The sequence below is a fragment of the Artemia sp. Qi Xiang Cuo genome, chromosome 10 (genome assembly GCF_049724085.1).
Source record: "Artemia sp. Qi Xiang Cuo chromosome 10, ASM4972408v1, whole genome shotgun sequence".
In the NCBI taxonomy this organism is placed as follows: Eukaryota; Metazoa; Arthropoda; class Branchiopoda; order Anostraca; family Artemiidae; genus Artemia; species Artemia sp. Qi Xiang Cuo.
Genome location: NC_142803.1, coordinates 19,067,983 through 19,080,234, shown reverse-complemented (window position 1 = coordinate 19,080,234; position 12,252 = coordinate 19,067,983). Strand labels below are relative to the sequence as shown.

At 32.7% G+C, this 12,252-nt stretch overlaps 1 protein-coding gene across 1 annotated transcript in view; it reads left to right on the top strand.

The window, feature by feature from the left end:
• The window catches only part of LOC148947544 (galactosylceramide sulfotransferase-like), a 58,730-nt gene that overhangs the window by 20,629 nt on the left and 25,849 nt on the right, over nt 1–12,252 (top strand). Inside the window, exon 3 of the mRNA XM_089095299.1 lies at nt 10,375–11,169. Within this exon, the coding sequence (XP_088951425.1) occupies nt 10,375–11,169 (795 nt within the window). The remainder of the gene's footprint in view (nt 1–10,374; nt 11,170–12,252) is intronic.

The following is a 12,252-nucleotide window of genomic DNA, read 5'->3' as shown; positions in this document are numbered from 1 at the left end:
ACTAGGACTTGCACTCTATTAAAAAGGGGTGCGGTCTTGATGAAAATCATGCAAAAAAACTCGACATGTATGGGAACCCTAAAGCAACTGTAGACAAATTTGAAGTTTTTTACTTTTCAAGAGAAGGACTCTCCAGTATCTGAACCTCAATAGCCTGTATACCTGGATAAGACATAGAACTTTCTTAACCATTTCGAGTGTCCTTTCAAAAGAACCCTTAAAGATCTATAGTGGTGTATTTCAGTAACAAAAAGATCAGGTAAGAGGCACGAAATTGCCACATTCTAGCATTTTAGCCAGTGAAATAGTAACTTTAGCCCAAATAGGGCAAAAATGTTATCAGGCAATGATTCTGAGCACCATTGAAACGGTATTTACATAATTCCCTAGTCTCAGAGGCTATTGTATCATTCGCCCTAAAAATAAACTTAGCCCATTAAAAATGAGCCGTTACCATAAGCTGTTTATCCAACTAAATAACGACTCTAGGGCATCACATAGTTGAAAATTATCTATTAGGGTATCTGCTAATAGATTCTCTTATGTAGAGGGGGGCACTTGAGTCCAACAAAATCATTTTAGGGCCATATTTTCCAGCAGGTGTGTGTGTATATATACATGTAATAATATATGTTTATATGTAAAATTTCATTTTTGACAATTATACTTTAATTCACTTAAAATATAATTTTTGACTAAAAGTGCCAGATTTGTAAGGGCTGTAGCTCTCTTCACACATAGGTTATTCCTGAATATGGTATTAAAACGAACAGAAACTATTCAAATAAATATTACGACTTTTTTTTCAAATAAAAGCAAAGAGAAACATTAAACCTTAAAACAAAGAGAAAATATTCCAAATATAAGGGGGTTGCCTACTCCTCGTGCCCCCTCCCACTCCTAAAGATTGAATTTTGTCACATACTTTATGAGATACTGCTTATGTACAAGGGCAATCGGAATAGAAAAAAAGAATTTCCTCAGTATCTCAGGAATCAATCAGCTTAGTGAAGTAGCCTACATTTGCTTTAAACAATACAATTCTTGCTTCAAATGTTCTAAAAGGCTACCAGTAGCATATTTGTAGCACCTACAAATGTTTTCAGTAATATAAAGCTTTATAATATAAAGTAATATAATGCTTTATAATATAAAATGATATAAAGTAATATAAAGCTTTATAATATAAAGTAATGTAAAGCTTTATTGCAAAAAAAAGAGGTTAAGCAGTAGATAGCCCTCCTCATATTCGAACTACTGCTCTTCTTAAGCTTTATGTGGTTGTTTACTTTTACTTGAAAAAAAATTTGTTTGTTTATGTGCAAGTTCCTTTTAGCACTTATGCACAAGAATGGAGGTTTTGATACACAAAAATGGAGGTGTACAGGCCTATTTCTTCACGAAACATCTTAAAAATTTCCCTCACGTTTCTCATGTTTTCCGATTTTTTCTAGGCTAAGCATCTCCCTCCTCCCGAAAATATAGAATCTCTCTCCTCCTGAAAATGCATCTCCCTCCTCCCGAAAATGTAGCATACCTGTGCGCACTGTATCTGCACGGGTAGATGGCGGAGTAAGTATGACTCTCTTGTTGGACAAGTACTTGTTTTGTTAGTTTTTGGAAAGGCACGCCAGCCTGCCTAGAGTCTCAGGAAGGTTGACAAAGAATTTAAAATTGACATAGGACCATTAGATTGCGTGGAATGACAGGCAAACAAGGCACGCCCGCCTAGGGTCTTAGGAAGGTTGACCAAGAATTTCGAATTGACACAGGACCATTAATTTTGGAATAACAGACAAACAATCGTTTAAAGCCATCTTCATCTTCCAAATAGTAGCTATTCATTGCTTAAGCTCAGCCCCGCATTCTGAGTAAATTGCCCGTGTGTACTATAGATAGATAGATAGATATTTATTGCAAAACAAAAGCCTCTTTGGGCCATGGCAAAAACAAACACAATTGCATATTAAGTCAAAATACATGATAATCACATATATAACAAAAACTAAGCATAGCCCACAGCAAATAAAAATAAAATTACATAGCAATTGCAGCACAAACGCACACACAATACTGTAAAACTAACTCACATAATTACACACAATGTCACACACATAATAATAATAATAATAATAGTCGTGTATTCAAAAGCCTTTCTACAGGGCCATATACACTATACATCAAGATCAAATATGACAGGAAAACAAAAGTAAAACTCCCTTCAACATTTTTATTCCAAACCATAACAAATCTTCTTCACAATAGTTCCTTTCTTATCTTTAGTGCCTGATCAACAAATCAACATAATCTACACATGAGGCTAGGTACCGTCTGAGACAACATGCCCCGAATTGAAAAATTACACAAAAACATATATTTACACAAAAACATTTTCAAACAGTTCGTGGTAACGAACTGTAAGTATGGAGCGACCTTGCTCAATGGTAACCGAAACTATAGAAAACGGAATTTTGATACCAATAAATACATCAAAAGAATCAGATTTTAATGCTAATTTCGAATATATAAGTTTCATCAAGTTTAGACCTACCTATCAAAAGTTACGCGCCTGAGAAAATTTGGCTGATTTTCGAAAAAAGGGGCAAAGACCCCCTAAAAGCTATAGAACCTTAATGAAAATCACACCATCATATTCAGCGTATCAGAGAACCCTACTGCAGAGGTTTCAAGCTCCCATCTGCAAAAATGTGGAATTTTGCATTTTTTGCCAGAAGAAAGACCACGGATGCGTGTTAATTTTTTTTTTATTTTTTTCCCCCAGGGGTGATCGTATCGACCCAGTGGTCCTAGAATATCGTAGGAATGAAAATTGGAATGAAAATTAAAATTTCTAGTGCCCTTTTTAAGTGACCATAACAAATGGAGGGCAACTAGACCCCTCCCCCCCTCACACTCATTTTTTTCTCAAAGTCACACGATAAAAATTTTAAGATGTTCATTTTGTTCAAACTAGTCGAAAATTTAATAAATATATATTTTAGGATGACTTAATATCCCAAAGATCCCAGGGGACGGGCTGCAAGTTATGAACTTTGTCAATTGTTTGCATATTGTATTGGTTATTGGGAAGTATACGGACATTTTCAGGAAGGATTTTTTTCTGGTGGGGGGGGGGGGATGGAAGAGGGGTTTAATAGGGAGAATATTTCCGTGGAGGATGTGGTAAGGGACATTTCTACGAAGGGGGCGCCGGATTTCCAAGCATTATTTAAAAAACGATCAGAAATTAAATAAAAAAAAAGTTTTTTTTAACTGAAAGTAAGAAGTAACATTAGAACTTAAAACTAACAGAAATTATTACGTATATGAGGAGGTTCTCCCCAAGTCAATACATCGCTCTTTACGCTACAGTTTTTTTTAGTACTTTCAAAAAAGCTATCTATTCTAATTAAACGGCCTTTGTGATTCAGGGGTTTAATTAATTTTTTTAACTTTTAACGTAAAGAGCTTGGTATTGACTAAGGGGAGAACCCCCTCATATACGTAATAACATATACATAATAAAAAAACAATAAAAAAAAACAAGCGATACGGCGCAATAGTAATCGAAACCTTTAAAAACGGATTTTTGATGTGAATAAGTGTATCAAAAGAATGGGCTTATAATGCTGATTCTAAATATATAAGTTTTATTAAGTGTAGCATTACTCATCAAAGGCTACGAGCCTGAGAAAATTTACCTGATTTTTTAAAGAGGGAGGAAACATCCCCTACAAGTGAAAGAATTTTAATGAAAATCACACCGTTAGATTCAGCGCATCAGAAAACCCTATTACATAGGTTTCAAGCTCTTATCTGCAAAAATCTGCAACTATATCTGCAACGTATTTTTTGCCAGAAGAAAAATATACCAATATAGAAGTTCGTTTCGTAAGTTAATTTGTAAATTACGTCAGAACCAAATTTAGAGACAGCCATTTAGCAAAAGAAGAGTAAAATTTTTATGCAAATTTTGTTTACGGTGAGCCAAAATAAAAGCTGCATTAACTAAAAAACGATCAGAAATTAAATTAAAAAAAAACAAGTTTTTTAAACTGAAAGTAAGGAGCGACATTAAAACTTAAAACGAACATAAATTATTCCGTATATGAAAGGGCTGTCCCTCAACGCCTCGCTCTTTACGCTAAAGTTTGACTTTGTCTCACAACTTTATTTTTTAAAAGAATAAAAAACTTTAGCGTAAAGAGCGAGGCGTTGAGGAGGGGACAGTCCCTCTCATATACGGAATAATTTCTGTTCGTTTTAAGTGTTAATGTCGCTCCTTACTTTCAGTTTAAAAAACTTGTTTTTTTTTTATTTAATTAATGCATAGAACGAATTGTAGGAATGTCATATCTATTTTTTTTTATTTTTAGGAAAATAAATAATAATCTTTTCATCATTTCATCATAGTAGGCTTGTGACAAATTATAGACAATAGACGAATAAATTAGAAAAAAGAGCAGGTGGTAAATGATTGCTTAAGGCGTAGGGACAGTGTTGATCTGGTTATTCAAATCACACTACATTAGATAAATTAGTTGCAGATAGTGATACTCATGACTGAGTGTAAAAATAGTATCTTTGCAATTATATTGCATTTAAATTGTAATTGTACATATAAATTATAACCTATCTTTGTAAAATGTATTAGTGAAAATCTAAAAGTATTGCAAACCGTAATGTTTAATTGCAAGCGTGAAATATCTTAAAATTGTAATTTAAAATATATTGCATATTTTAATTGTGTCTATATTGTAATTATATCTTACATTTAAATCGTATTTTATATTTATGAACTTCTTATACGAACTTTAAATTTAGGCAATTTATTTGAAATCTTCATCAAAACCTGTCACAGGCAAAAAGAAATTATTTTGGCTGAAAAAGAGCCAAAATGCGATCGAGAGAAAAATTTGAGATAGCCAATAGGTTTGGAATTATCGGACAACTATGAACTTTGCTTCGTAATTTTAGAAGCCATAATACCATGCGGTGATGCATTCGTACCTAAAAATGCACATATTCTTTACAAAATAAACAGTTAATATAGCTTTATTTAACTAAGTCATGCAGATACACAAGGTGGGAGGCAACCGAGCTTTATTTTCAAACCGACAAATTTCAATCAGATAAATAGGCTAATCAAAGATTTAGATGGAGGGATAAAATTTAATAGCTAATCTTCCCTGATTCTGAGAAATATGGCTGGACTACGCTTGTAACATGTATGCTGCGGGGTAATGGCTCTCCTCTTATTGTAAAAATATTTTAAGATAATTGGGAAATTAGATTATTAGAAATTAGATTAGATAATTAGAAAATTATATATATATATACATATATATATAATTTTACAAAAATAAAATTATTATGCTTACCTACACAAAAAAGAGAGAGGGGTGGGTGATCGTGAGCACCATTGGAGACTCTTTGTTTTACTAGATGGGTGGGGTCAAGTGTTACCTACCAGTCTGTTGTTTTATCATGATTCAAATGGAATATGCTCCTTCTATTTCCATATATATATATATATATATATATATATATATATATATATATATATATATATATATATATATATATATATATATATATATATATATATATATATATATATATATATATATATATATATATATATATATATATATATATATATATATATATATATATATATATATAATGGAAATTGCATTATTTTTCAGTTTTTTGGTGAAAATTTACATTTTCTTGCTACAGGAACCTTTCTTTTAAAACTTCTTCCCACTCTTTTCTCTAGAAAAATTTCCAATAGCTTTTCCCCCTTAAAAAAAAAAGAAAAAAAAATGTAAGCTCACAAATGTGTCCGAAATTATTACCTGAAGAATACCTGAAGAGGTTTTCGCACATTGTCACCTTTGAAAAATGAGTCAAATATTCCTTACTGTAAATTGCATAAGAGCCCAGAAGCGGTAATTACAAGAAAAACGAATATGGGAATTAAAAAAAAATAAATAAATAAAAAGCTTTGGAATCTAAATTAAGTTGCTTTAAGGACAGCTGAAAATGATTCGCATTTTTCTTTTCCGCAACTTTTCTGGCTCGAAGCCTAAAATACTTGTTTAGAGACTATATTGAATAAGTTTGGCGCTGCAGGGCGCCATCCTTTGCGGTTTTATGCCAAACTAACTTCAAACAAAAACATGATTTGTAGGTTTGTAGCTTAGTTGATGCAATCTTACTAGTTCTTCTGATCAGTTTTTTTTGGGTCTCTTTTCACGCTGTGTAACCACTAATATGGTTAATTATAATTTTACGTCCAAAATCAAAAGACATTCCCTGAAAAACCCAGTTACGAACGAATATTTTTCTAAGTGTTTTCACAATTTTGCAGGAATACGAAACACCCAATAGATGCATTAGGACAGTATTTTCTAAACTAGGAGGCGCCTCCTTAGGGGGGCCACAGACTAGTCTAAGGGGAGGTGCAAACATTAGTCAGGATTGACAAAAAAATCTAATGAAAATTAAAACTACGCAGTCGTACAAAATAGCTTAACCCTTTCGTGATGCTGCTAAACACTCCTTTCAGGACGATGAATTAGACGATCTTTGCGAATAATTATTTTCTCAAATACGCACTACAAAATTCACATTACAAGTAGAAGAAGGAGCTGAAGTAGCTAAAACCGCATATTTAAGGGTTTTTTGCGCCGTCAAACCGAAAACTGTTAGCTAACATTTTTCCCAACAACCGTTTTTCCTTCGTCCAACTAAAAATTGTTACCTAACATTGTTAGAGGATTTCTCTAACAAATAGAATACTTCCTGAAGGAAATTGTTGGGGATTTTAAAGCAGAATATTCAAAAATAAGCAAAATTGGTACTTTTTATGCTTATAATAATGATAGAGAATCGAGGACTGCTACTATTTCTTATTTTTTTTTCCTTTCTCCTTTTAGTTTTTTAGAAATTTCTTTTCTGGTAATCTCATCGAAAAAAAATCAATTTTTCCGTTGAAAAAACAGGAAAACAACGAAATGGCCACGTAGTAATAGCAATTTCATAGAATCAAAAATTTAACAATTTCCCTTATGCAATCAAATTAAATTTTTTACTAGGTTTATCCACTTCCTCCACACATGGGGTAATTTATGTAAATGCAATAAACATTTACTTTAGGAAAGCTTAAGCACTGGTGTTTTAAGTTTCACCTAGATTCAATGTACTTTGCCAATTAATAAATATGTTTCGTCACCTTTGTTTCACTTGCTGGCATTAATAGTTGTATTATTTTTCTATAAGATATGAACACTTTGAAATATTCTATTAATTGAATTTCAAAGCTTTGGTGTCAGTTGGGTACTATCAGGCTGAGATAAACTCAGAACAACACATCTTGGTGAGAATTTTTCTTTGAATTTTCTGTCCAATATCATGTTTCTGCGAATTGTGAGCTAACTATTTCTGTTAGCTAACAATTCTGTTTCAGCCGTCCAAACAAATTTTTGTTAGCTAACATTGTTAGCTAACAGTTGGACGGCAAAAAACCCTTTAATTGGATATTTTCGATGTGTTGAAGAAAACAGGTTAACTGAGGATATATTTTTTTTTTTACAAACTCATTCCTGACAAAGCCACATCCAGTAAAATCCCCACGAAATTCAGTATGAGAAAATATGAGTGAGGAACTTAAAGACGTCTCTTCAAAAGTAACGAAAGCCACAAACTGCATAAAAATATTTTATTATAAGTGAGATTATTTACAAAGCTTTGTGACAATATTTGAACTATTTATACCTCCCTTTTGTAGTATTGTGTAGAATGCTGGATACCTCGTGCCAATTCAGAGGATATATTAACTCAAGGTGGAAATTACAATTTTTATTGAAAAGAAACTAAAACGAGGACGCATGTATGTTTAGGGGTTTAATTTTTATTATTAAACTGACATGTTTAGTGGATATTTTAGGAAAATTAAGTTTTTGAATAAATCGATGCAAGGACCAAAGATCCATCTATTGATTCAAAAAGATAATGTGAAAGCATTCATAAAACATAGAGCAATCAAAGGCAAATTTGGCAAAGCACCCATCAAGACTGAGGGGGAGCCCCCAAGATTCTATAATAAGAAGCTCTCGTCTTAGCGGTTTTAAATATAAAAAAAACAAGTTTTTTCAACTCAATGTAAGAAGCAATATTAAAAATATAAAATGAAAAGACCTTTCGTTCTGCTTTTGAAGTACTGCCCCTCTAATTCGTTTACGGGGGACCCTCAAGATTCTATAATAAGAAGCTTTCGTCTTAATGGTATTAAATACATAAAAAAAATTCAACTCGAAATAAGGAGCAGTATAAAATATAAAACGAACAGAAACTATTGTGTGTAAGGGGGGGGGGGGGTTGCTCCGTCCTCAAAACCTCCTTCTTCACGCTGTAGTTTTTCGTACTTTTCAAAAAGCTTATTTTGTTCTAATTAAACGACCCTTGTGTTTCAGAAGTTTTTATTAAAGAACTGGGACAACATTTAAACTTTATCGTAAACATAAGAGGTGTTGAGGAGGGGGCAACCCTCCTTATATACGTAATAATTTTTATTCATATTAAGTTTTAATGTTGCTCCTTTCATCGAGTTGAAAAAAGCTAGTTTTTTTAATATTTAATTTCTGGTCGTTTGTTAAATAATTCCGGGAAATCTGTCTTCATCTCCATTGAAAAATACCCCCAGGGAAAAATTCTTTAGATACTTCAATCTCGGGGAAAATTTACCCCGGAAAATTACCCTTAACGTCTCCACACGTAAAATTGAGTCGGTAAAGGGAAAGTAAGACAAACAAAAAGAATTTCGTATAGGAATATTTTTCAAATTCCGCCTATTTAAATTTCCCCTGAAAGTTTACCCCCCGGAAACTTGCTGTAAAATCTCCAAGCAGAAAATTACCCCCCCCCCCCACCCACCCGAAAGTTGTACGCCCAATTCCGAATAACTTACACTACACGCACACAATGGGAAATTTTATAACTTAAACACCTTTCCCCAGGGGCCATGGGGGATCTTATTTCAAAAGGCATAGACTTTCTTTTCCGTTTGAATGAGCCCTCTTTCAATGTTCTAGGATAATTGGGTCGATACAATCACCCCGGGGAAAGAACAAAAAAATCTTGCGAAAGTGCATAAGGCTGTTTCTCTTCCTCATGCACTATACCTGATTTCTTCCTTGGGCATTTTGAACCAATCGGATAAAATAGAAATCAGGAGTGCTTATTTTAAATATTTAAAGTTCCTTTTCGGGTTCCTGAATGGACTAGGAATATACAGCTTGTCAGATCATCTTGATGCTGCAGATAAGATTTTTTCCAAGCTTACAGAATATCCGTCGAACCACCCTTGGAAGGAGGGTGGTTCGCTTTTTTGTTTTTATTCTAGTTTGCTGTTTTTGGTGTGTTATTATCATTTTTATATTTTATTTATTTTTATGGTTCACTTAAAGAGGTTTACCATCCCTTGAGTGGCTTATTTTTCAAAATGTCTGGTTTATTCGTGTTTTTAGTCTGTATTTGCTCCTCTTTTTGTATCTGTGTCTTTTTGTCTTTCTTTTTGTTACTCTCCATTGCCATGATTTGTATTTCTGATGGGTTATAAAGTACATTCATTCACTCATTCATTCATAAATTAAATAAACATGCATCCTGATCTTCCTTCTGGCAAAACATTCAAAATTCCACATTTTTTCAGATAGGAACTTGAAACCTCCACATCGGAGTTCTCTGATACGCTGAATTTGATGATGTGAACTTTATTAAGATTCTTAGACTCTTAGGAGGTGTTTCCCCCTTTTTTAAAAATCTGGCAAATTTTCTCAGGCTCATAGCCTTTGGTTGGTAACACTAAACTTAATGAATCGGCCATATTTGGAACCAGAATAATAAGCTCATTCTTTTGATAAATCTTTTGACATCAGAGTTCTATTTTTTAGAGTTTCGGCTGCTATTGAGCCGAGTCGCACCTTAGTTACAGCTCGTTACCACGAACTCGTTGACAAAAATATATCTCTTAAAAATTTTTTTAACCCCAGGTCTTTAAAGCATTACGATATTGAGACAACTATACACAACCAGAACAAATATCGTTGAGTAAATAGCACACGTGAATACACACGTGACTGAATCTCCGCTATAAAACCAAAGGTTAAGACACTATTAACTAACACAGCTGTCAGTTTTTTTCGTTATTTCAAGATAAATTCAAGAATTTAAGGCACAAATTTTATACCCAAATTCTTGGAAACGTTTACAGTTGCTTTCTTTCATTTCCTGGCATTTTTCATTGGTAGAAACACATATTTCATTTCATTTCACGAAACAATTTTGTTTTATAGATATTTATTTCAGGTATGCACATATAAATGACCTAAACGTCATTCTACCATTGAAGAGGTGGAATTATCTTGGCAGCCCAGATCTATTCTCCATAAAGTTGGTCGAGCAGACGCCGTGGCATCATCTAGGCTACGACATAATGGCTTTACATACAAGATGGCACCATAATTCAATTAAGCAGGCTTTATCTGGGGACCCTACTTTTGTGACCATAGTTAGAGAACCGGCTGAACTATTTGAATCCCTTTATGGCTACTACAATTTTTTTAATTTCTTCAAAAATCTGACGTTCTTCCAGTTTTTAGATAAGTTAGAGGATGATGGATTTGAAAAAAAGAATGATAGGTTTATGAGTAAGATTGGAAGGAACCAGATGCTTTTTGATCTTGGTTTTCCTGTAAAAGATTATGATAATGAAGAAAAGGTGAAAAACTTTGTAGAAGAAGTTAAAAATAATTTTCATTTAGTAATGGTTACTGATAAAATGGACGAATCCATTGTTTTATTAAAACATTTATTGTGCTGGGACTACAAGGACTTAGTAATCTTGAAGTTAAACGCCAGGGCAGAAAGCAAGAAAAACAAATTGTCTCTGGCTCAAACAGAAAAATTACGAAAGTGGTTAAAAGCAGATAATTTTCTTTATCTGACGTTAAGGGAAGTGTTTGATAAGAAAGTAGAGGAATTTGGATATGAAAAGATGGAAGAAGAAAAAAAGAAATTATCATCAATAAGGAATCAAATAATGGAAGAATGTCTGTCAGGGAAAAAGGACTTAACCGGAGACAGTCTAATTAAAGCAATGAGGTAAATATACAGTTACATAAATGGACTGTCATTTCGTCCAATGAAAGCACGCTACTGAATTAAAGCGATTCTTTGGCACTTTCTGATAGAGCAGAAAAAAAAAAAAGAAAAAAAAAAAAATACAACTGACATCACAAAATTACCCGGCAGAAGGGGAAAAATTCAAAACAAACTTGAAACTAATTTTATTTCAGTTCGTTTAAACTAGAATTTGATCAAAAGTTTTAGTTTTTTTTATCAAGCCTGAAATTATCTAAAGTAGGTCTTTTTGATTTTATTTTAATATTAGAGGATAGTTAAGACAAAGTCAAAATTTTTTTTTAAAGTTAAAAAAATGAGGAAATATGATTTTGAAAAGAGCTTTTTGATTTTGCTGGGTAATGCTAGAGTACGTTAGTTATTATTACCAGAGACTAAACTGACTTTTTCCGCTTTTTAGTCTCATATAGGCCTACTCTTTGCTTTAGTCAAATTTCTCAATTAGTTTAGTTTTACTTCCACTTTTCTTTTAAGTTATTATTTATTTTGCACCAAATTTTTTTTCATTATGATTATAGATGAACTACCTCAGTTTTTTTTTAATTCGTCGCTAACTTCAGGGGAGGTAAGGTAGGAAATACTTTATCCTCCTTAGTGTTCCCCGTTGACCTGATGTCTTGTTTAAATATACGATATGTCTTTTAGCTAAAGTGCCATACCTTTGTATTTAAAAGGTTATCGAAAAATGCTACATTTAAAAAAAAATTCTAAAATATAGCTATTAATAGGCGGTGTAAAATAAAAAGGAATTATAGCTCAAGATATAAATTCACTCGTATATTTAAAGACTTGTAACAATACTATTAAGCTATTACACTGTCCAACAAAATAAAAAATTTGCCTATTAAAAAGAATAAAGTTTTTATGGCTTTAAAAAAGCTTAATATTTCAATTCAATGGCCCTTGTGTTTCACCAGTCGTTCTTAAAAAAATGGTGCATGAACTAAACCTTTACCCGAAGAAGGTAGGGGCTAAGGAAGCCCCCCCCCCCACATATACGTAATAATTATTTTTTTAAGTACCTTATTATTATTTCCCCTGCTC